This window comes from Stegodyphus dumicola, chromosome 4 (genome assembly GCF_044657685.1).
Source record: "Stegodyphus dumicola isolate Sdum_Otavi_A_Nest chromosome 4, ASM4465768v1".
In the NCBI taxonomy this organism is placed as follows: domain Eukaryota; kingdom Metazoa; phylum Arthropoda; class Arachnida; order Araneae; family Eresidae; genus Stegodyphus; species Stegodyphus dumicola.
The window spans coordinates 22085408-22111982 of record NC_140771.1 but is presented as its reverse complement, the minus strand read 5'-3'; the positions used below and the strand labels follow the sequence as shown (position 1 = coordinate 22111982).

Sequence of the window (26575 nt, the reverse complement as noted above, 5' to 3'; positions counted from 1 at the left end):
TGATGCTAATGCCCGTAACAGGAAAAGGTGGTGTTTAAGTCATAAAGCCTGGACTATAGAGCAGTGGAAGCGAGTAATATGGTCTGACGAGTCTTCTTTCACATTGTTTCCCACTTCTGGCCGAGTTTACGTCTGGAAAACGCCATCTCAAGCCTATAATACAGACTGCTTGTTGCCAAGAGTGAAACATGGCGGGGGTTCTGTTATGGTTTGGGCAGCCGTATCGTGGTTCTCACATTGTCCAGGACTGGTTTTCTGAGCACGACTGCAAGCTGTTTTGGATGCCAACGGGTTTCCTACACCATATTAAGCAAAGAAACATGTTTTTTTAAAGGTGTTTCTATATTTTTGTCCAATCCCTGTATTTGTTTACATTTGAAACAGCAGAATTATAGATTTGTTGCCAATCTAGAGACACTAAGCTTCGCAACACAAAAATAACGCCTTCATTTATTATTGCGAATTAAATCATGCTTAATCCTTTCTGGAATTTTTTCGAGGAAATAAGTATTTAAGATTTACTTCGCAATTTTTAATACAGATATTTTGAGTTTTTATGTATTTTTGCCTTGTCGCGAAGTGAAAACTGAATTAATTGAATGAGAAATACTCAGTCGTCTGTAAAAAACTGTTTCTTTTTCGTTTTGTTTGCTTAATTTCTTTTATACATCGTTCTAGCTTTGTTATAGTATTTGAATAGAACATGTGGCAACGATTAGATAATTCTTTAAATGATATAAATTTTGTGCATTCTGAGTTATAATATGAACGAAATATAATACTGTTAAGTAAACCTAGCGCCAGAGTGTCGCTATGGTAAACAAAGTGAATTTTATAGAATGCATTTATTCTATTGTGGTTTATGCGCTGTCGGCGAAGTAGGTTTAATTCAATCTAATAAGTTAAATGAAATGCAAGAAAAAATGCGTATAATTTAAGATTCCGTACAAGGAAGTCATGTGGTGTACACTTCAGATTTTTTTAATCAAGAGCAAATACTTAATTTATGAGGTGGCAATTGTAGATATCATTTTCATTTGAGAAAAACAAGGGGGTTAAAATAAATGGAATAAGCCTTCTTCGTATGTCATGTGCAATGAAATTGAAGCCATAGCACGTCACGGTATGAGATCAGGACTTATCATGGCCGCTGCCAAAGTCATACTTATAGTTGATTTTGTTCATATTCTAATTTGTATTGTCTGTATATTGGCTATACATCATTGAAAGTTTATAAGTATCCCGTTCTAATTTTAACACTTAATATAATTGATTTTCTGCTTCGTATATAGAAAATGGACTTATGGACTCTTAATCGACTCTTAATAACTGTTTCAAGTTTAATAAAATCTAGGTACATAAAAATGCTTAAGTGGTAACTATAAGACAAATTTACACATGGTAAAATTTCGAAGATGAAATTTCAATGGTATTTTATTCAAATTTTGGGTAAAGGCACTTTTCTGTTGATATTTGCTCTCAAAGTCAGTGCTTTTTTATTTAACAATAATTTTTAAGTCTTTTTATGACGCTGTATGGCGGCCATGTTAAGTCGTAACGTTACCTTGTTGACATTTTCTTGGTTTCACTTTTGTCACGTCATGTTTAATCCACCTATTCTAACCTCAAAAGGATATTATTTTTTATACTTTTATAAATATTAATTTTTCCAATTTTTCATCTTCTGATCGTTTTATCCAACACTTTACTCTTGATGTGTTAAACTCGGGAAAGAAAGGTAAAGGAAAAAATTGAAAAGAAAGAAACAAACCTGCAATCTGGACATTTCATATTACAGCAGTAGGGTCAGCAGAGTTGTTTATGTTTTTTCCACCTTTTAAGTTTTCGCTTAGATTGCATTATTTAGAATTCTAGGTAAACAATGAAAGAACGCATTATAATTCGTTATTTAATTAGATAAGGATAGAAGACGTCGGTTTTGGTGACCCTGCAAAACTCTTCGGTTATGAATTAACTATGAATGCCGTTTATTATTAGAAGCTTGACATCAGCCTACTGGATTAAATCGCGTAAGAATTATATCACGTCTCTTTCAATGAAGGTTACAAAAAATACTGAGATTTGTAACCCCGTTGAACATGATAGTTCGTAGAGTATTCAATTACCAGCGAACTTTTGCGTTTTAAAGAATTGCTATGGTTTTCAATATATTAATTGTGAATATAAGCCAGATTCATTTCAGAAAAAATCTATTACAAGTCATCCGTCCTAAAGCATAAAATCAACCCTCCTGACTAAAATTGTTGCGAGTTGCGCCATACATAGATTGAAATGAAAGAACTACTGCTCACGAAAGCAAACTTTATAACATACCTTCAGCACTTATCCGCAGTAAATAATCGTAATCATCTTACCAAGTAAACCTTTCATCGTGATAGAAGTTATAAAAACCTAGGAGTACAAAAACTTAGTATTTTAAAATATATTAATATCTTTAATAAATCTTGAATGCAGTTTTCAAATTTTAGCAAGAGATATATTTATCTTCTGATGCGCAGCTTCCTAATTACTGTTTCGTATTAATATGGCAAATGTCTGGAATTTTTTAATTTATGATAATAATCCGTTTCATTGGAAGATAATGACTTCTGTTAAATACTTATAAATTATGTATTTACCAAACGCCAATAGTTAAAATTAAACAAATGAAAACAGCAGAATCTACTTCAGTACAGCTCACATTTTACGGTTACTTATAAAAGCAGGTAAATATTAATCCGCGCTTTCCTAATTAAACATCCTTCAGACATCAAATAATTCTTAGAAGCAATCAGATGGAAGCTTATTGCAATTTAATGAATTACGCCAGAAATGTCATAAAGATATTATACGCAGATAAGATTCCGCCTTTCATTTTAATAAGCTTACGACTTCTAATCATAAGCATATTTTCTCATGAATGCTGTTAGAGTTGGTTTCTCTCTGGGAAATGCGATGGTATATTTATAAACAAATTAAGAAATAGAGTCAGAACAAAGCGCACCGTTCAATTAACATGAATTGAAATGCTAGGAAATGCAATATTTTGGGATACTGCATCAATAAAAGCTTACCGCCGTTTCAATCATTAAGAATTAATCACTCAACAACATATTCATATAATTGGCCGCAACACTACTATTTGTCACTATATAAGGCATGAAACAAGACGAAACTTTGAAACAATCTTTGAAGCGACATTTACTTTTCACATGTATGGAAGTAGATGTAAAGTAAGAAACAAAACCAGCTTTAAAGCAATTTTCGAAATTCCTTTATAACCATGTTATTTTTAGTTCAGATAATAGCTATTGGGACAGTATAAAACACGCACACGAAGGTTATTTAGAAAATAATGCACTGGAATTTGTTTTAAGATGTTATTTTATTTCAGGCAGTTTCTCTCTGTAGCTCATCTAGTCCCCTGCTTCTCAATAACCGCGATTGAGTGCTTGAGAAAATTTGCTTCTTTGTGGGGACTGCTTTTTACTTTCAGTTTTCAAATGTATTGGGCACTCCTGAAGAAACCCCTTTCAGGGAGGAAATACGCACTAAGCAAAGAGACTCTTCTAATATAGTCTGTAAACACATCTTAAGATCTAGTGAACTCATGTGTTGACTTGATATTGGACAAGGTCAAACTTCTTATGCGTATTTGGTTACAACCTTTCCAAATCTATCCCCAAGCCAGTCAGGTGATTTTTGTGCCCTTTTTCTGCATAATATTTGCAAACACTAAAATTAATATACTGCAAACATACTTTTTCCACCTGAAATGCTGTCTTCCGTAATGACCTCTTGTTATTTTTAGGCAGAGACCATAATTTATTTCTTCCGCGTTAGTGCATGTCAAACATTTTGTGATATGGGGAGGATGGACCCCAGTCACTATACCGACTGCAATTTAATCTCTTGTCAACAATCATTAAACCACGTTTCGTCAGATTACTCAAGAGGAAAATTGTTCATCTTTATTAGCAAATCTCCTTTTCAATAAAGTCGCATTAAGCGGTAAAGAACCTAAAGGTTTTTTCTCAAAGTGCGGTATATTGATGCTGGTGAAATCGCTGAGAATGAGATATTTTTTCCAAGTTTCTCAATGACTTTTCCTTTTTATTCCATTACAAGCGTCACATTTCCTTCTTCTGTCGGTAGATTTCATCTTGATAGCTTCCGATCCTTTTAAATGTCTTGGCACATTCTTCACGAAAGCTGGTAGCTCAATGGAAGACTTTAGCACAATTTGTTGCTTGGCAGTTATAAATGTATCACAATCTTCAATAAAATTGTTGTTTTGCTGCTTAACATTTCAATTTCGAAATACAATGTTTGATTTTCTACAATCGTAATACCTCATATACCTGCAGGATACGTTCCAAACTCTCATTACCCCAGAATGTCGTACTACAGAGACCTCAAATGTACACTTGCCTTTGTTTCGTACATTCAGCTATAATTTGTAAATGCATACAATTGGTCTATCCATCAATTATCAGGAATTAAAATAAATTTTCTTATATGGTATGTCTAAGTATACCTGCCCAAACTGATTAGAAGTTTCGTGGCACTGCCTCACAATCTGAAACTCAGCTAGCACAACCAAAATAAAATAGGCATATACCGAAATATATGGCATAATGTATAAAACTGTATAAGAGGGGAAAATGGAAAAACAGAAAAGATTTTCATTCATTATGTACATACAGCAGAACCTTTTAGCTCATCATATTTAATAATGCATCATATTCCTCTTCCTCTTTAGTTCACATTGTAAATTTTATGAAATCATTAGTGATAGTTCTTCCATACGTTTTAAAGCGAAGTGAAGGTAATATTAGTAACACCGGCATTCGATCTACGTATAACAAGGGCATGTCCAATATTTTATTTTAAATCTCTGATAATATATCAGAAAATGTCCGTCGTTAGTAAAAGCTCGATTAAGGTACCTATTTCAAATATAACTGTTATAAGAAATTTAGACAGGAAAATTAGTGTAAATCTTCATTTACATTTAGCTGATTAACTTATGTATTATACCGCTTAGTTATACTTCGCTCAGGAATCTACGCAAAAACAAGCAAATTGGTCAACGAGCAGGAAGATAAAATTTTCGGTGCACAAAATTCAAAGTTTACTTTTGGTGTGACTAGGCAGAAAGACACTGACGTTGGTGAGGAAAGTGACTTAATACGCTATACTATTCTATTAAGAATTTCAAAAGTAAATAAATAGAGCGGCTTTGTTAAGCTTAGTATGGCTTAAACAACTTTTAAATTGCTGATAATTCTACAAGTGCTTCATGCAGATTAACTAAAGGCACAAACACCTTAACCAGAACATAAAGATAACACAATTCAATCACTTTTTAAAGCAAAAAATCCAAAATTTACCAACATGTAAGAATAAAAAAAAAAACTAAGCTCATCGAAACGTGGTACACAGTGGTTAAATATATATATATATATATATATATATATATATATATATACCGAATCAGTCATACCTATATTTACATCAATATCATACTAATATCTATATTTTGGTATATCCGATTGCAACCAAAAAGAGAGGTGGGCAATTACATGTTATAACAACTACATGGTATACAAGTCCGTATACAAAATTTCAACGTCCTGAGGCAATTCATTTTTTAGTTATACGGGATACATACATACGTATTTACGTACGTATGCATGTATGTATGTATGTATGTACAGATGTTATGAAAAAATATCTTCTGAATCCCTTTTAAATCCCTTTTGCAATCCGTTTACGATAAAGAGTCCTGTATTATGTCCGTACGTAAAAATGCCTCGCGAAACATCGTTCAAATGGATTCGAGAATGGTCGAATTGGGTATTTTCGTCGATATATGATACCTGAAATTTTTCATGGTTACCATACTTGTTGGAATTCATGCAAGGAAGTACAAAAGTAACTGATAATCCATTTCTGAACAATAATTTAGGGATAGCTTTTGATCTTAGTATGTCGGTTCTCGTGCTAAATATACGATAACCATAGGTTACCATACTTGTTGGAATTCATGCAAGGAAGTACAAAAGTAACTGATGATCCATTTCTGAACAATAATTTAGGGATAGCTTTTGATCTTAGTATGTCGGTTCTCGTGTTAAATATACGATAAAAACTAATTATTTTTCTACGGAATTTTGAAAAAGATTACAACTTATTCTAAAACAATACTTCTTTCTCGAAAAACATATATATAAGCCGGTTTCCCTCAAACATTTTTTATTAGAAGATTATGGAAGTTCAGAAAATTAGGAACACCTACTCATATTAGGAAAATAACATATATAAAATATTGCATTATAATTAGGATCATTTTATGATTTGCTCTTTATAATACAATCATACCCATTATCATTTTGGTTGGCTTTAAAGATACTGTTAATTCTTTGATATTGCGTATGTTTCTGTGCTTTTCTTAGTCGTCCTGGCACGTAAATATGGATGATAATATTTCGTCTATCTCTCTTATGAGTTCTAAGAAGCTAAACAAAATTTCAAACTTTGGATATTTTGCTGTGTACTCAAACATTGAAAAATATGTTTCGAAGCGGATGCAAGGTTGGATTTCTGTCTTGACTTTTTCAACGCAGAATGGCTCCTATTTAATTAGTCAACAAAATAACGTACTTCATATTGTGAACTACTAGCAGTCATACTTTTCATGCGATACATCTTAGTAGCACTAAATATAACTGAATACAAAATGTCAATGTGGAAGATATTTTTCTTAGTGTAATCAGTAAAACAGTATAAAATCCATCGTTATAGAATCCTGAGATATCATAAATTAAATCTGAGGAAGGGATTATCATATTCTGGCAGCTGCGAGTACTAAAATTTTGGAAGCAGTATTCAGTAAGATGTCTTCTACGAGAGGTTTGATCGATTTGGGCAAAGCACGAGAGGGTTATCTCACCTAAGGAAAAAAGTCTTCGAGGAGAACTTTCTAAGGTAAACTAATTCGCATTCATATCACGCATAAGGAAACACACAAAATCGCCCGTAGAGCAAGTCCATTCGTTGGTGTTCGAAGCCGTGTCGGATAACCAGTGTTTAGCGGTTTTAATTTTTCGGCCACTCAGGCGCTTCTGCGTTAGGAAAACATTTATTCAAGTCTTTTAGAAAAGAGCGGAAATAGGGTATCTATGCCAAGAGTACCGGGTCAGTTCGTTGAATATGGTTTGATGAATAAGATTTGGGGAAAGCTCATACAAACCAGACGAAGAAAGTTAGAAAATTCAAAAAGCAACATATTACGAAATAAAGAAAATATAAATTAATGCTAATTGTATTTAAATATTTGATGAAAATCATACGAGTAACATTAGAATAAATCATTTCAACTGTTTTGCAATTAACGTATTTTTAATTTTTAAAAACTCGCTTTGCAATGGATATATTTTAAATTATTTTTCAATGAAATTAGATCATTTGTCATGCTTTATAAATTTATTTTGGGATGCAATTCTATCACATTCGAACAGTAAGACAACATGGGATATGCAAAGATATTGGCAACACTATCGGCAACTAAAAGTGTTAAGCATTGTTTTAAAATTACCATTTATTGAAAAGCTAAAATTGCAGTTTTGAATTTTGAACGTAAATTTTGCGCCATTACTAAAATTAACTGTTATTCATCGTAAAAAAGTAATATGATTCAATAAATGGGCCCAATGTTTCAAGATCTCTTTTACATAGACCTATATTTTCCCTCCTTCCAAATATCTTAAAATAAAATGAAGAACAACTAACTAATTAGAATACAGTTCTTGTTGGTCTCTTTTGAAAATTTAAATTTCTCATATTTTTACTAAAATGAATATCGAAATAATCGAATACGAATCGAAATTACTATATTCTGAAAACATATTGATTCCTTTCTTAATGAAAATATGGATGTAATATGAAAAATGGGTATGGGTCTTTGACAGATGTATGGGTATGTGCTCTACGGCGAACCAATCATATTCAGTTGTTTGGCATTTTGAAATATTCTGTGTAATGACAGGATTATATGATCATTTAAATTTATTTTTAGGAATTTTATCATTTTTTTCTGACCATCTATCATAATGACCTTAAAAGTTACATCTTACCTGGTGCTACAACGGTAAAAAAGCACGAAGATAGCTGATGACCAACACTGTTATTTGCCCAACAAAAAAGTGTTCCGTAATCTGCAGCGGACATGGGTGTATAGATGGCTGTGCTGACTAAGCCTTCTGTGGTGTGTTGAAGATTGTAGTGCTTCTGTATGGTGTTCGTAAATTCCCACTTGAACGTAACTTCTGAAGGAACTGCCTCAACTTCGCATCGAATAGCAATCTTCTCGTGAAGTCCTGCCACATACGTTATTTGTTGATTCTTTTTACACACTGGGGCATCTGGAAAAATATTTTTCTGGATGTTAGTGAGGAAGAGTAAACCTAAAGTTCCTGAAATAAACTTATACTTCAAACACACTATATCGGAGCTCAGATCAGAGATAAAATATACGGTATGTATGCGAGCAATGAATTGATTGCTCTTAATCACAAGTTTCCATCAGGTTTCCATCAAGTTTCTATTACGTAACTGCATAATTCATGTAAATATTATAGCTTAAACTAACAATTATAATTGCGATAATCTAACCGGCTGTTTAATCTTTACAAACGTAGAATTTTATTAGATATATATATATATATATATATATATATATGTATGTATAATTAAAGAAAGGAGAACAAACTAGAAAAGACCTTTGTGGTCATTATATATAAAACCTTATTTTGTTATATGTGAATGAAACACTGAATTTGGAGCTGTAATAAATCTAACAGAGCAAATTAAAATGTTTTCGTAAACTAACGTACATGCATCATGCATAGATAAGCATTTTAAAATATAGCAAGGCTTCCATACATTTACATATCTTTATTTATCCATCTACAGACAAGAATATTTAACATTTTGTTAGAAATTTAACTGAAGTTTGGAGATAATCCAGCTTTAAATCTGCTGCTAATATATTACGGATAAAATCTAAATTGCATTTTGCATTTATACATTACTTTAAAATTAATTTATTAGTTAATTTATAGTAAATACTATTATTATTTTATTGGTGTGGAAAAAGAAATGCTTCAGAATTACTGGATGCATAGGAATTTGTAGTAACATGTTTAAAATTAAAAATAAAGTTCAAATAAAATAAATTTCTGTTTTTTAAGAATATGAATTCACACGTTGTTTACTCACGGCTAACATTGAGAACCAGTTCTTCGCTGAGACCTCTCCCTTCTACGTTTACTGCAATACATCTGTAGCGACCACTGTTGTGACGTGTTAATCTCTTGAATACTAATATGTTGTTATTTACAATATCTGTTTTTGATACGTTGTGAGATAGTGTTGAACCGTTCAGGAGCCAATCAAGCTTCGATACGGGAGGATTGGCGTTCACATCACATACCAATCTTAAATAGTCATCTTCTTTTGGTTCTTGATTAATTTCTTCCTTTATTAAGCGAAGAGACACTTGAGGTACATCTGAAATTTAAATATAAATTAAAACAAATAAAAGAATTTTTATTATAACAACATCATAACTCACGGAGTTATATTATTGAATATAAGGTACTCTTCTGTTATCGGGACCGGATTCAGAAACGTGTGTGAGTACGCATGCATGAGTTATACATGCCTGTATATAAGTACGTACGTGTGCACATACATACATACAAACAAACATGCATACACATATATATTTCTGAATCCAAGCCCAGTAACAGGAGGATATACAATGTAACATTTTGGAAACTGAAATATGATTAATTACATCTAATATGAATTACAAATTTTATTCAATACGAGTTATTCTAAATGTGTTCTCATATTCCATACTGTCTTACACCCAGTATATTCACGCAAATTTCATGCCATACACCAATGTACGTGTCTCATTTCTAAGAGCAAGTTTTAAAAAATAGTACAACCGTGCCAGGCCAAACATAACAGGTATATTCATTCATCTTAACACGTTGACTGTCGTAGGGATCACCGGTGACCGGCACTTGACTTAGCTACAGCCCCGTCGGAGGATACCGGTGACCGGCGACGCGACCAATAGTAAAACTACATAGCTAGACTACATATCGATACTATTAATTTTTTAAATAATACCCTTAATTACTACGATAGTTTGAAGAATAATAAATAGCAAAAATTATCTGCAGCACTTCGGCGGTCACCGGTAACCACCACCACGAAAAATGCATTAAACACGATTATATAACTCATCTTATCTTCTGTAGATAATATTTCAACGTAATATACATAGCATAGTAAAAACTTCATGTTGGCGCCAACAGCAAATGCGCGCGGCAGTCAACGTGTTAATATCTTCTTATAAGCCAAGCGAATACTTAAGAGATGATATAAAGTCGAAAGAAACCATTATGAATAAATTCAATTTTTATGAAAGTAAAAACTGTTTTTAATTTAATTGTCGATAAACTGCTATTTCCATTTTACAGAACATGAATATAATATCATTTCTTTTCATTTACGCAATTTTGAGACTAATACCTATGCATTAGTTTACAATCACTTTAAGAGGTTATCACATCTAGCGACGGTACCTGCTAGACGGGACTTTTTCTGAGCAAGCAGATTCTGGTAGCACTAGTTTAAACGGGAGAATTCCTAGAAACAACAGCACCGCTGGAAGCAAAATCCTGCATAGCTACGGAAACAACGTACCGGCTACGTGGGATTTTTTGACACGTTGCTTAAAATGTTATGGCTGGAGATCTGTCACACGTAGAGATCAACCGATCAGACGACAGCTCTGCTTCTGAAAGATCACGTGATCCAATCTGAGCGATAATCGATTACTGTTTGGTGTTCAAGTCTTTGTAGTAAATGAAAATGGTAACCTAGCTACGTGGTTTTTCTAGAAATGTACGGGTTTTGAGAATTGTCTCTTTTGACGTCAAGTCTCTCGTAGCGGGAACATAATGTGATTGGGACCTTAGAGGTCCATGCATTATTTCACAATCACTTGACTTTAGTGATATATTTTATGTATCGCAAAAATTAGTATTGGTGAGTTAGCTTTTTACAGTTAAAAATTTAGAAATATTCATCTTCAGTTTTGCAGTATATCGTGAATAATAATTCTGCTAGAAAAACATCGGCATTTCTATAGCTGAGGTCTTTCCAGTTTATTTCATCCATGGAGTATGAAATCTATACATAATACATTCTGTTGTGAACGAAAATAATGTAGATTATTCTTCATTTTTTTCATTATTTTTAAAGAGTTTATTATACATTTCTTATTCAGAAATCGTAAGAATAATTAAAGGACAAAGTCAACTTACATGTGATATTGAGCAATAAAACGTCGTATAAAGAATTGTTCTGCAAATTTGGATTTGAAGCTAAGCAAGAAAGTGAATGTAGATGAAACTGGGGCTTAGGCAAGAAGTGAAGAACAGAGGTTGTGATGTTATCATGGACGGTTTCTGCATGAGCTGCTAGTACAGTTTTGTTCAAACGCCAAGAGATCTTCGCTGGTGGGCGGGATCCCAGAGAACTGCATGTGATTTCAGCAGGTTTCCATGCATGTAGGCACTTTGGTTTATTTATGAGAGTGACTGTCAAAGGATAGACTGTAATAAAATAAAAAGTATTTGTAGTTATCTGTTAACATTCATTTTCATACAAGCAATGAAAATGGTATAACAATATCAATTATTTAAAAAAACATATGTGGTTAAAACGCGTAGAGATTACATTAGATTGAAAATCGCGTTCTTCATTTTTATCTAGCGATCCACGATCCAAGCGCAATATTAAAAAAAAACAAAGTGCTTAGTGAATTAATACCTTTATTAAGCAATTCAGGTCTACTAAATTGTCTTCTTCTTGTTTTCGTACTGTGCTTCCTGAACGCAAGGAATCAATTCAAAAAGGGGGGAAAAAACAAAATTACATAAAATTTGAAAATCAACTTCAGCGGATATAAAAGAGGTTAACATTTCCCGGCAAGTTACTTTTTAAAGTTCGAGTTTTGATAAAAAAAAAAAAAGTAGGCAGTCTATTTAGGCATAGAGGAGTACACAAGTAAAATTTTGTGAAGATAGCACTTATCGTTTAATTCTGTGAGCGTGCCCAAAATGGCACACTGATTGAATAGAGCTTCGAAACGAGTGCTGAAACGAGCATTGTTGTCAATGAACTGACCGTTGAGAGGCGGAGAAAGAAAGAATACAGAATCTCAGTTGTCCTAGATTATCGGTGAGCCCGGTCTGGACTCACCTAGGATTCGCCGTTTGATTTTAGGCAATATTTCAAGGTAAAAATTTAACACTAATATAGATTGAGGAGATGAGCAAACAGCCAAAAGAAATAATATAGAATTTACTTTTCAAACAATTCCTTTTATACTCTAAAAAATCTCGAAGATTTCTTTGAAAAATGAGGGTCTTAAAAAACTAAACATTGCTAAAATATATGGACTGGTAAGTGTTGAGCTGCCATTTACTATAAATAAAGAAGGTTCAGAGTAATCTATAGTAACCTATAAATCCTTTTTCATTCAATTCTTCTGTGCGTACAGAAGGAAATTTTTAGGTGTGCCCAGACTGGACACACTGCGTCGCAAAGGGTTAAGCAGATTAGGTCTATTAAACTGTCTTCTTCTTGTATTTTTACTGCTCTTCCTGAACGCAAGGAATCAATTCAGAAAGGAAAAAAATTACGTATAATTTGAAAACCAAATTCAGCGGATATAAAAGTGGTTAAGCTATATTCTTTTGCATTTTTGTTCCTTTGGCCTGCCTTTCAAATATTTCTCAAAGGCTAGCAAGATTGAATTATTATTTCAGGAATGAATACATTTTAGGAATGTTGTTCAGTGTTAATGCGATAATACCTTATAATGTAAGAGGACAGTATTATTTAATATAGTATAACCACGGAATAAATAATATTGATTTAAACATTACGTAATAAAATAAAGTGATGTCTCATTCCAATGAGCAACTTAATATTATACTTAAATGTTTCTCTCTTCTATACGTTTCGAAACTAATAGCTCACTCTTCCTCTGGGCTTGTATGAAGAAGAATGCTTTATACATGGAACCCGCAAGATTGGCGAATGTAAGCCTGCCATTGTGAAATTGATATTATTGAACGTGCCATGCGAACTTCTAAGCAGACAAAAGGTATATACAAGCCAATATTTTAAAGGTACATTGATTTTTGTATTGTCCGTATTATCATCGAACAAAATGCCTTTGTGCATAGCGTTATTTCATAACCGAATAATTTTACTAGAACTACTCTTTGTCTTCTTGTGCTTACTTAAAGTTAACGGATGTAATATGCACCATTTTGATTTTTATATGCTTAACATTTGAATGTTTTTAAACATTTTTCTGTGTTTACATTCTTATGTGCAAAATTTATGCGTATTTTTCAGTCTAAAAGATCTTTAAGTTTTCAATCTCATTTTTTAGTGTTAAACGAAGTTCGTTAAAACTGCATATCAGCATTCTTATTTTCCATACGAACTATAACAAAATATACCATTTAAACATTTATTGTAGCTCCAATAATCTCCCTATTTAAAATTGGTTTGATGTATTAATAATAAATTATGCTTGTTTGTATAAAGGTTTAAGAATAAAGGAAAGGAACTCACGAAGCAAATCGATGATGATAGACTTAGTGACAGGCAAAGTGAGATTACTATTCTCAGCCTTGCACTGGAAAGTAACAAAAAGCTCCTCTCTTTTTAAATCAAACAACTCTAAGTAGTTGACAACGCTGTCAGACTCGTTATGAAAGCTGTCATCCCACAATTCATCTCCTTTCCACCACGTCACATTAGGTAAAGGAAAACCTGTAAAACATTGAGTGGTATAATTATCATTATTTTATTAACCTTATGTACATCCAGTAAACGAGGGTGAATCACTTTTGTAATATACTGTGTGGTGAGTGATAATAGCTTCTTGACTGGAAAGAGCTAAAATACATTTAATAATGAAAGTAAAACGTAGTAATAGTCATTGCTAGATCATTATTTAGCTGTAATGTTTTCAAGGCGATAAAATATTGATGTACAGCCACCGAAATGTCAGTAAAACATTACAAAAGACTGCTTATCAAACTAAATTTATAATGTTCATATAAATATGCTAGCTTTTATAGTTTCCCATTTATTTATTATTCAGTTTCGCATTATTTTCTCTCGCACAAGAAATGTAACGATTTTCTTCAATACTCTGTCAAGAAAATTAGAAATATAAAAATATGATTTATTTTTTAATTAAAAAGTGTCAAGAAACTTACTAAGAAATATATTTGTAAGCGAAATCCCAATAAAATATTTGTTATTTAATATTTTCCCATCCATTGTGAAAGTTAACTGAGAACTTCCGAACTTGTCTCACTTATTCCATCAGAAGTTCGAACGAAGAGATTAGTTTTTTAATTAAGTGACCAAGGATGCTGTTTATTTAGTTGAATAATAAAGATATATAAGTTATAGTAAAAATTTAAATAAATAGGAGCTCAAGCTTTGAGAATATCTGAGAAACATCTGAAATCTGTTGAGAATATCTGAGAAATTTATTAAAACTAATCGGAATAAATTCAACTACCGAAATTCTTTAATGGCATTTAAGAAGCAATGAAAACGTAACGCTTATCCATTTTTGGAATTAAATCGCGCTATTTAGCGACAGTTTTTATTTGCCGAAAATGGTCGAATGGGAAAATAGTAAGCACCAAATAACTATATCAGTTTACATTTTCTCCTTCTGTTCCACTTTTATTCTGCGTTTCCTTCGCTGCGATTTTTTGTAAATTTATTCAGATCTAGTATTACGGTTTAATATGCTGTGAATACAAGAGAGATACTTTTAGAATGACAGATCTAAACCTGTATGAGTGGCTAATTAGCGATTCAGACGATAGTAGCTCAGAAGCAGAATAGCGAAGGTGTAAATGTATAACCATTATAAACAGAAGAATAAGTGACATAAAAATAAGACATTTCTTCTCTCATATTTTTTCTTTAATAAACAAATGAAATCATAAGTCATCATGCTTATTTCACTGGAAAAGTATTATTTATCACTGGATTCCGCTTAATACATGACTGGTATATCATTTTTTGAAAAATATTTAGCAAAATACCTCTAATAATGCTCAAATACACAAAGCGTGGACAAAGTTTCAGGAATAAAAAAAATAAATTCCGGCAAACAAAGCCTAATGACGTTTGATAGCATTTATTAAAATGGCACATAAACTTCCTTTCCTTCAAATATAATGTGCTCATGTAGACAGTTTTTGTGCAACTAAACCTTTATTTTGATTTAGTTAACATTAAATCGTCAGGTGAATTCGATGTCATGTGGATTCGAAAGCTGAGTAAAGAACAGCAATGAATGTTTGCTGTAAACTACGTCGACCCATGAGAGTCGCAGTCATGTAAACTATCAAAGACCTCGAAAAGCTTCAAACAAACTCAGATTAAAGATGATACTTGCTTCTTTACGTATGATTCTGAGACAAGAGGCAATCACTATCCCTTCGAGCTGGCAAAGTTTCATCACGGATGCAGAACTATCTATTTACATGTTGCTGAGGTTTATTATTATTATTATTATTATTATTATTAGAGTAAGATGATTCACAAATGGTTTAATTTTTTTCCGAAGCACACACGGAAAACTTTATATTTATACATATAGAGAAACTTCTCAAGAAAATTCAGCATGTCAAGCTCGAAAAGCATATATTTCCTTTCTAGCAACGGAAAGTATCATAATTGCCAACCACAGCCCTTATTCTCACATTTGGCTCCTGACAACTATATCATCGATTTGAAGTCTCATCTCAAAATTCATTACACCAGTAGTTTTGAATAGACTCTGAAAACCGTAATTACAAAATTAAAATGTATTTTAAATCAGAAATTCTACAAAGGGTCAAACAGTTGTAAGATCATGTCAAATACTGTATATTAAAAAATATGAATTAAGAAAAATATTTTCTTTAAATTTTGAATTTGTATGCACTTCATTATGAAACTGTTTTGACGCACTGTGCAGACAAATTTTTCTTACAAAAGCAGAATACGCAGAATTAGATTTTGGAAACATACTAAAGAACACAGAAAATTTCATTCTTGTGCCATAACGTGATCGCATTAAATAATGTTATATGCTAAATCATAACATATTAAATTAATTGAAGATGCTTGATCAAAAACATACCATCGCTTACATATCTAAAATTTCATTTTGGCATGCACTTACTAGTTAACCATATAATATTCTTTAAATGCACGTAGCAATGGCATTTCGTAACAACGAATTTCATGACAAAAGAGAAGTTGTATCTAGTTAGATGTGAGGTATATGAAAACAATTATCACATAGATCAGTATGCAGACTATTACCTTTTTGAGCTTCGCATGCTAACGTTACATTAGAGTTCTCCTTAAAAGGTCCCGCAACGTCTTCAATTTCTTGTTCAAAGTCATCTTTAATTACCAATTTCTCTGGAGGAACTGCAAACAGAAATGTAAACAAGCCATGATATTTAATTAGATGCCTTACATTTTGAATAAAAATATTTTTATTAAACTAATCGAAATAAATAAGAAAAGGAAAAACCCGCGCAAAGAGTATTTATTGAATGTAATTCTTAATTATAATTTTGACATTAAATGCACTTTTTAAGAAGATTTCTAGGCACTTTCTATTTCTCGAGAATGTAATTTTATTTTATATTTCAAAAGAGTGTTTTAGAATGCTTTTTGTTAAAGACTAAAAGTTTTTTTTTTTTTTTTTTTTTTTTTTTTTTTGGTGACCTAAGGTATTGGAAACATTCAGTTTTTGAAGTTCTGAATAATCTGCTTAAAACCTGAAATTAAATTTTGGAAGTACCATGGTCTAAATCCTGAAATATCTCTCTCATTCCTAGAAACGAACGAAAATCCATTTTAAATTATAATATTTAATTTATACCGTTTTAAGATAATATACTTTTAGAAACGAACGAATAATCGTTTTAAGTATAAAGTTTTCATACACGATTGTGCAACTAAAGTATTGCTATTTTTTATTTATTAATGACTAAATTCGATCTAAATTGATGTTTTTGAACTGCTATTTCTCATTCTGTGATCTGTTGTGGCATCAAGTAGCCAAGATCAAAATATTAATGAACGGTGGAAAAAATTTTATACTGCAGTTTTACTGTTTACTAATAATTATATTAGTTTGCGCTGGAAATGCGCAATTAGCCGGTTTACCAAGTAAAAGAACTACCATTTAACCTTTTCTGTTTATGCAAGCAGCGATCTGTAAGGATATGGAACACAGATTTGCTTCAAATGAATGCCACTCCACTCTGAGTAGGCCCACATTGAAATAATTGAAAAGCTGAAAGAAGACAACTGCTATTGCATAGTATTATCTAACAGACGTGATACCATTTTGAATAATAGCATTTACACTTTGACATTCAAACCTAGCGCAGCCAGATGTCATAGCTGTGACAACAAATCTTGATTTCTAGCAATTTTATGGTTTCTAGCAATCATAAAGTAGCAATTAGATGGTGCCTAAATCTCAGTAATCACACTTGAATTGCGAATTCTGGGAAACACTTTTTAAAAAAAAATTTCTAATAGCAGATTAAAACGATAATTGTAACAGAACAAACAAAGATGAAAGAGAACAGCAAAACTAAAAAAAGAATCCACAATACATTTACAAATCTACATTGCATCTCGCCTCTAATCATCTCTTCCAGAGTAATCCAGCATTAATTGCAGGGAAGCGACTCAAATGTGAAGCATCCATTTCCTAATTTACAAACTGGGGATGGGATAGCGTTTATTCTGGGGAACATACCATCATTTATAATATGAAGCTTAGGATTAACATCAAGCTTCATACTGAGACTGATAGCGTGGAACTTAGTATGGAGACCAAACTTCGTACTGCGACTGATAGATGATCTAGTGAAAAAGTAATTTACCTGTGATAGGTAACTATACAATTATGTATAAAATTATTAAATAAATCATTCAAAATCATAAATTATTTATTTAAATTATGCAGCTAGCGATACTTTGTCAGTTTTTCCTGCTATTCTTCAAGAAGTTATATTAAAAGAATTCTATAAGTCTACCATGTTAAAATACTGAAGATATATAAAATCTACAATATGACATTATATTAAGTAACTTGACGAAAACGGTCTGGGCCAGTGCATTGCAAATAAAAGACAAACAAGATGAAAATGAGAAGTAATATCGTCTTATTTACGAATGCAAACACTCAGCATATAAAACAAATTTTTACAGCTATACACAATCTTTGAAGCAAATTCTCCATTACCAGTGTGATCATCGCATTTGAAATGCATTTAAAAACTTTATAATTCCACAATGTTCTCAGCAATGAGCTTTTCTGCCTTACCTAAAGCTAGATTTCCTAAGGATGATATGTAAATCCTAAGGATGATATGTTCCTAAGGATCATATGTAAACTCAAAATTCAAGATAAAAATATTAATCTGAGCCTGGCCGAATACATAACATAACACTATCAGAAATTTTCAGAGTACCATTTTGATTCTGTAATGAGATTCTGAATAAATGTTGAAAATATGACATCTTTCTCTCTAATCTGAAAACTGCACAAATTATCTTCAGAAAAAGAAGTGTACAACATTAAGCTCAAGGCCTTCCTCCGCACGATTTATCCTCTGCTTTTTCTTAGTAGGCTGACTCACGAAAGGCTGAAGTGTATTAAGTTCTAAGTAATTACTAAATACTTACGGAGTACAGTTCAACTAGTAGAAAGGCAAGTCAGTAAAGCATGGGATTGAAAAAGCGGTCGCCCAGATGGTATAGTAGTTAGGGAAGCCTACTATTGTACTGAAGGGTCGACGTTAGAATCCCGGAGAAGACATGTATGTTTATAAATGTATAGTGTCGGTGCGGAATGGGGACACTCTAAATATGCGGCGAGTCAAAAATCCTTTCGTGTATAGTTGAATAGAGTTGAATAGAGTTGGTGGGAGTTGAGAGGGGTGGAAGACCCTCGGTTCCCCTTCGCAGGGGTCTTCCTCATAATTGGGAGTGGGAAAAGTCCAATCTCTCTTCGGAGAAGGTTGTGGCAACCATTGTTCCTTGTAATATGGACAAGACAACAACAACAATAATAATGAAAAAGCGAACATGCAAATTCTTCCCTTTAATCAAACACAAGCAAAGCGCCTAATCCTTGTTTTCGTTAATGGTTAGATCAGTGATTCTCAACCACAGTGCAGCTAAATTTTAGAAATGTATATAGTAAAAATTATAATGGGTTTAATCCGATACACTTGAGAATAATAATAACGGATTTAATACGGTACACATGGGAATTGGCGAGATTCGGTTTTTAAGGGGAGTTGGCACCCCAAAATCTTCAAAAAATTGTGACTTCGGATTTTTGCATTTTCAAATTCTCTATACTTTTATCTTTCTAAAAATACCATTTTTTAATCTCTATGAAAATTAGAACTGTAAAAAGATCTAGGTTTAATTTCTCATCTACTGCTTTGATCAATGAGGATTTTTACATAAAAACGCGTTTTTCTCCAAACGTGATTTTTTTATACTTGATGTACCTTTTCTCAGGAACTACTTGCTCAGAGGTATCTAAACTTTTATGGCTTATTTATTAGGTTCCCTAATAATTACTGAAATGAGCTTTTTGTAATAAACTTAGAAAAAAAATTAAATTTTCTTGTGTGAGAAAAGTGCTAAATTTTACTATGCCTAACAAAATATCCTTTAATTTACTCTAAAATTCAAAATGTTTCAAAAGCTCCTTTCCGTATAATCAGATAGGTATACTTAAATTACAGAAAAAATTTCAAGCTTGTATCTACAGCAGATTTTGAGAAAAGGTATATCGAAAGTGGCCAATTTAACATTATTGGTATAGGTTTTCTGATACCCCTTAAGACATTAATAAACCTGCTAATTTTGGTATCCAAGCCGATTTTAGTGCCGAATACTTCTGTATTTGAATTAACTTTTAACGAAGAGGAAGAAATAATTTTGTTTTCTAATAATCGAGATTTAATTTTAAAATATTCGGAAGAATCAATAATTTTTTTCGGATTAACATTAGATGCGACTATCCCATGATGTCCAAAAAAGCTTTAAAAATATTATTACAGGTTTCTACATCTTATTTGTGTGAATTCGGATTTTCAATATATATAATATATATGATATGTATTTCAATATATATAATATATATATAGATAATATGAGAGTAGCATTGTCATTTTTACGACCAAATATAAAAGAAATCATCAAAAAACATCAAGTTCAAATTTCTCATTAAAAGTATTGTTATTACTAACTTGTAAATAATCCCTTAATAAACGTACTGATGTTTTTGTAGTACACATTATTTTATTTTACATTATCGTTTACAAAATTTTATTTTACATTATCGTTTACAAAATTTTATTTTACATTATCGTTTACAAATCTTTAAAAGTGTGCCACGACAAAAAAAAAAAAAAAAAAAAAAAAAAAAAAAAAAAAAAGGCTTAAGTATCACTGGGTTAGATATTACAGTTTCTCAGGAATATTTTATTATTGTTGTAGTCTGAAACTTTAATTGAAAAAGAGCGCTCCTAAGATTTTAGTAAAGTCAAAGTGAATCTTAATCTTGTTTTAAAAGCTATGAGGAAGAAATGCGCTGTTTTACAACCCGATTAGGATTACTGTAAACTAGTAAAAATCATATTCTCAATGATCAGTGGATTACTTATTGTCATATTCAAGTATTGTCTATCACCTGAGGTCAATGAGCAACGTTGCTCAAAATTGGGAAGAGGGTGATAAAAAAATTGAATAAGTAGAATATTCGGAAACAGGAAAAATAAATTTCACTTTGTTTATAACAAAACTTCTGTTAACTACTGATAACCAGTACCAAGTCATGCATTATATAACTAAACAGTAATTAAATTCGGCCAACTTTATCACTACGAAAAAATGCATTCTTTATGCTGAAATTTTACTTGTAAAACTTAATACATGTCTTGGGGTATACTCCAAATGCGCGAATCAAAATTTCTCCCTCCCCATTTGGGTTTAATCCAACTGCGCGTAAAATGCGCATGAAATTTTGTGTTAATATTTAATGCTACCTACTTACTTACTTAGAATTCAAAGTTTGGTAATTCTAATGAATTTGATAACACACATCACGCTTTATATATAAATCGTCGCGGAATAAAATTTAAAAGTTTTTATTTATAGTAATTTAAAGAATTTCATAAAAAATATCAATATCTATCGCATGGTGCCTCAACAGCAGCGTTTAAGATTAAACTTAAATATTACGACCCATTTCGACTAACGGAATAGGGGGAAAGATTTAACGGAAGGACATAATGAATGAATGTATTGTGCCCATAAGTTATGAAGTCCGGGAAAACTTCATTTCCGCCACCAGCAGAAGAATCAAAATTTGCAACCGAGTTTCAGCCATTTAATGAACTAACAGTGCGATTTCCGGATAATATGAGGTAGAGAGAGAGCTTTTACGAGATAGCTGCAAATGAAATGTTGTAACCGAATTAGTAGAAATTATCTTAATATTGATCACAACAATGCTAACAGGAGAAAAATGATGAAAGAAATATAAAGTAACAAATGTGTTATTTTATTTATAGCAGATGTGTTATATGCAGCTGTTCAATGTAAAAATTACGGAAATTATAAAAAAAATTTTGACTAAAATAGAAAGTTTCAGTTTCTTCTTATCCATTTTTAAAGTAAAACATCTGTTAAACATTCATATAAAGATCTTTTAACATGCAAATTTATAAATTGTAAAATAAGTAAACAGGAAGCAACCTTAACATGTAACTTTTGGAACTGCAAAATTAGTAAACAGGAAGCAAACATTTCAGAAGAAAACATGTATTTATAGCATAGAAACATCTTTTCACATTGAGCATTGACCGCGAGATAGGTCAGAATCCAAGTTTTGTTTTGATGAGGGAAAAGGAGACAGTAACGTTTTTGTCCTATCAAGGCCAGGTCTGTGATTGAGACGTAAATCTATTGTATGTATCAAAAGAAGGTAGCGTTTCCGCAAATTAATAGCAAAAGGTCTAGCAGGGAAGTAGGACAGGTAATATGTTGAGACAACTCAATTCTGTGCATTACATTATTTGCATCCATGGAAAGAAACAAAATAGTTATACATGTACATAAATAGAATATTACAAATACAGAGACTGTAGCAGAATACACAGTTTTGAAATGTAGGCATACTAATATTTACATAAGCATTTCTACATGAATATAGATAAAAGCAAGGCATAAATTTAAAAAAAACGTTTAAAAAAATAAATACGAATATAATCTTTGGAAAGCTGATCTTTTGTAATCAATACAAAATATCACACAAACACAGCGAATCATTGTATATCAATGGTGATCATCAGAGAATTCATGTTTTTCCTCGTGCGTCCAAGTACTAGTACTCAAACAAGTTACTAACTGCGCAATTTCGTTCACACTCCATTTTATTTTCGTGAATTTTTTCTTCAAGGTTTTCTAATTCACCGTCGGAATTAAAAGAGTTTCAATACAGAAAGAGGGCGATGTACAGGATGATGGCCAGTTTATTTTGAATTGAGGAGAAATCATCGTGAGAATACCGTTGTTTGTGAATACCTGCTCTACAAGACGACACCAAAATTTTGAATTTTGGATACATCGTTTACAAAATATCGAATGCAACGTACTACAATCGTCCATAGTCTTATTTTGGTGTTTTATCCGGTAATTATATATTTCCGATGATTAAAATTATATGGTGGTGTTCTCCAATCGTCAGTAGTTCTAGCGGTGCAATATTTGGAGACGCGGATTAGCGTTGAGCTTCGGTTATAACGTCCTAAGTGCTATCGTATATCATTCCTATTAATCGATTATTATGTTCATAGTGAAAGGTTGGTGCTCCGAATTAATGTATAAAAATGTGTATATATATATCCGTATATGATCGAAAAAATAGTCTTAAGGAAACATTAGCATTACTATGAAATATTGTAATCTATAATTATGTGATATTAAATCGTGTAATATTAAAAGCACTATTTTTTATTGATTGCAAATTTCAGTTTTATTACTTTTCGTTTGATATCTATTTTTCCAAACACTGTGTATTTCGCGTTTTTTTTAAATATTGCCGTTATGTAAGTTTATTAGATTATCTCAATAAATTAATGTTGGAAATTAGGTTTTATTTTTTATTAAATTTAAGTACATTCTATTTTCTTCGCTTAATTTTTATGTGCTTGGGATAAAAAAGAAATTCATAATAAATAGAAGCAAAAAGTTTCATTGTGTGATATTTAACACTGAGCTTACTTTAACGTGCTTAGCTTACTATAGTATACTGTATTATTTAAATTAGTTCTGCACAGAATCAAAAAGAAAGTTATTGACTATAAAAAGTGCATGAAATAGTCATTGTAATCTACCACTATTCTAAAATGTAGAATCTAAAAATAAGTAGATACAGCACTACTAGTAATACTGCAATCCATAATTATTCCACTTTTAATTGTTTACTATTTAAAAAACACAAATAATTTTTTATTAGTTGGAAATTTTAGTTCTGTTACCTTCCTTCTGCTTATTTATACTTTCAAACACTACTACGAGTAGTTCATGTTTTTCTTAAATAGTGCTGTCATGTATGTTCTTTGTTAGGTTATTATTTCATTTTAGATAAAAATAATGGAAGTTATTTAAGTATATTTTTGTATTTAAATAGTTTTGATCAAATTTATTAGCTACTTTATAAAGTCTTTCTTTTGCATATCTTGGAGGTATAGAAGTTAATGGTTATATTTTTTACTATGAAACGCGAATAAATTTATACTTGAGTTCAGATAAAGTACGTGTTATGTTACCTTAAGAACCGCTTCCTGATTTATCATGACAGGGGCAATTTTCAATGTCTCTGAGATTTAACAGAAACAAATGCTGTTATAATCGGAAACGTTCTTTTCTTTATCCACATATATAGCTTTTATTTATGTCTGATTGAGTTTTATGTACTTAAAACCTACTATTATTGTTACATATTTATAATAACCACTTTCATAATTACTCTCACTTACATGCTAAAGGACTAAGAAAAAAAATGATGAAATCTTAACTCAAATTCTAAGTTACGATTATTTATCTAAAAAATACAGTTTAAAGTACTGAAAATACTTAAATCTATTATTAATTATGAATATTTAGTCTAAAGAGAAATTTAAAAAGTATACTTTAAAGTACAGAAAATAATTAAATCTATTATTAATTATGCATATTTAGTCTAAAGAGAAAAAATTGTATTATCTTTTGGTTTTCAGGAAATGATAAAATAGTTTAATGATAAAATAGTTAGAAAAATACAAGGAATACAAAATTTTAAAAAAGAAGAAAAGCATATATTTCTTCATAAATTAATGTGTAACACAAGGACATAATAACGACGTTTTCACAACTGTTGCAAAATAGTAGAATTTTGCGAACATTTGGTCGTCGTTAAGACGTCGTCAAACGATGCTTTCACAACCAAACTATAACCCGAGAAAGACGCAATAATTACGTATATGCGACAAAAACCTCATCTGCAAAGCCGTAATAAAGACGTCTTTGCAACGGTTGCAAAACAGTGGAATTTCGGGGACATCTGGGCGTCTTAAAGGCGACATATTACAACGTTTTTGCAACATCATCCGCGACGCAATTGCGACGTTGCCGTGCTACTTGGGTAGTTTAATGTATGGTCAACTGTTGTTCTGTTGAATACTGGCATTTCAACCTGGGTTCGAACCGAATTGAACGAACTAGCTGCATAGTTGGTGTTAAGGTTTTCTCCATGTGTAACATGAAAGCGAGGTAGCTTTGCTTAGAACGTCCTCATGAAGGTACCCCCAACTTAGGAAGATAGCTCTCGTCTGATTTGCATATTAAAATAACTAAACTTGACAACACGTGAATGCTTTTGTCCATAAGCAAACTCTTATGCAATGAATATTGCTTCTTGATGTCTACAATTTCAAATTAATCACTGGAAGCTACTTTACCTGTTATAAATGTAGATTGAATCAATGTACCATTGTTTCCGTTTATTCTTTAAAATACAAATTTAAAGCATTCAGAATTGAAGATACTTAAAAATAAATATGCCCTGAGCATTACTAAACGCCTTTATAAGTTCGCCACATTAGAAAAAAGGAATGAAGCATAATGTAACACTTTCAATATAGTTATTTTATATATTGTGAGTATGTAATGAGAAGAAATTTTTAATCAAATGATCAACTAAATGGTACTATATAGTTACAGTTGCAAAATAAATTATTGATGATAAAGTAAGTACACTTCTCCATGATAAAACAGTCAGATTTGGTACGCATAGTTGAAAGAAGAAACGTAATTAGAGCAGGTGAATATAAAGCATCATGCATTTAGTTATACGAGTCCATTTAGCTTTTATGTACTTATTAGTATGCCTTTGTGATTACCTGTAACGGCACATAACCTGCTTATCAAGCTTTACATCAATTCACTCTTCACAAGAAACGAAATTAAACTAAAATTATTTCGATTCAGTTTGAATAATTTCCCAAAGAAGAATCCAAAACCGCGTTTACGTGATATCAAAAACGAAGGTTAAAAAAGAGCTAACGGACTGAAATTCTAGCTTTAACGTAACTAACAACATCACAAATTGCCTATGAACTTCTTGCAAGCTTCCTATTGCAGATGCAAAAGAAATAATTAATTTTGACGTAAATTTTAAAGGAGTTAAATTCAAACCGATGCTAGTTGAGTTTATGCACAATGAATGCTTATGTAGGGCTATAGATGATAACAATGTGTAGAAAGATACCAATCAATATTCAGTTGAAATAACAAATTACAAACTAGTATGCTTTCTTCATCAGAAAAAATATAAAACTGAAAACCTGAAGAATATATGTATTCATTTTACTTTGCGATAAAAGAAGTGAGTCTTGTTCATTTTGGGAACTGCAGATTCGAAGTTCATTAGTATTTATGCATTCAGTGAATGTAAACCTGGAAAATACATTTTAATAGATAAATGATTTTAAATTTTGTTCATTGCTTATTAAAGTAAAACTCTCGTTTTAGCCTGAGGTAAGTAGTGACCTTAAAAACCTAAAAATAGTAGTAACCTTAAAATAACGAAAATAAATTGTTTGATCCATTACGGTTTTCTCAGACTGTCATCGGATCTTGTTTTCAAGTACAAAGAAACAAAGCGGAAACTTTAAATAAACTGAATTACAAATAAAGAGAGCAATCAGAATTTAGCGTTTAAAAGTAGAGGATACAGATGCGAATTTTTATTTTATAAAGGTGTTTCACTGCTCCATTTAGTAGTTTAGCTTAA

The 26575-nt window shown here is 31.6% G+C and overlaps 1 protein-coding gene across 1 annotated transcript in view; it reads right to left on the bottom strand.

Moving 5' to 3' along the window:
• LOC118181532 (synaptogenesis protein syg-2-like) overlaps positions 1 to 26575 on the bottom strand; it is a 349639-nt gene that overhangs the window by 64613 nt on the left and 258451 nt on the right. Inside the window, exons 4-8 of the mRNA XM_085814611.1 lie at positions 16510 to 16620; positions 13738 to 13938; positions 11409 to 11699; positions 9283 to 9573; positions 8139 to 8426 (exon numbers count right to left, since the gene is read on the bottom strand). Coding sequence (XP_085670737.1) covers positions 8139 to 8426; positions 9283 to 9573; positions 11409 to 11699; positions 13738 to 13938; positions 16510 to 16620 — 1182 coding nt within the window. The remainder of the gene's footprint in view (positions 1 to 8138; positions 8427 to 9282; positions 9574 to 11408; positions 11700 to 13737; positions 13939 to 16509; positions 16621 to 26575) is intronic.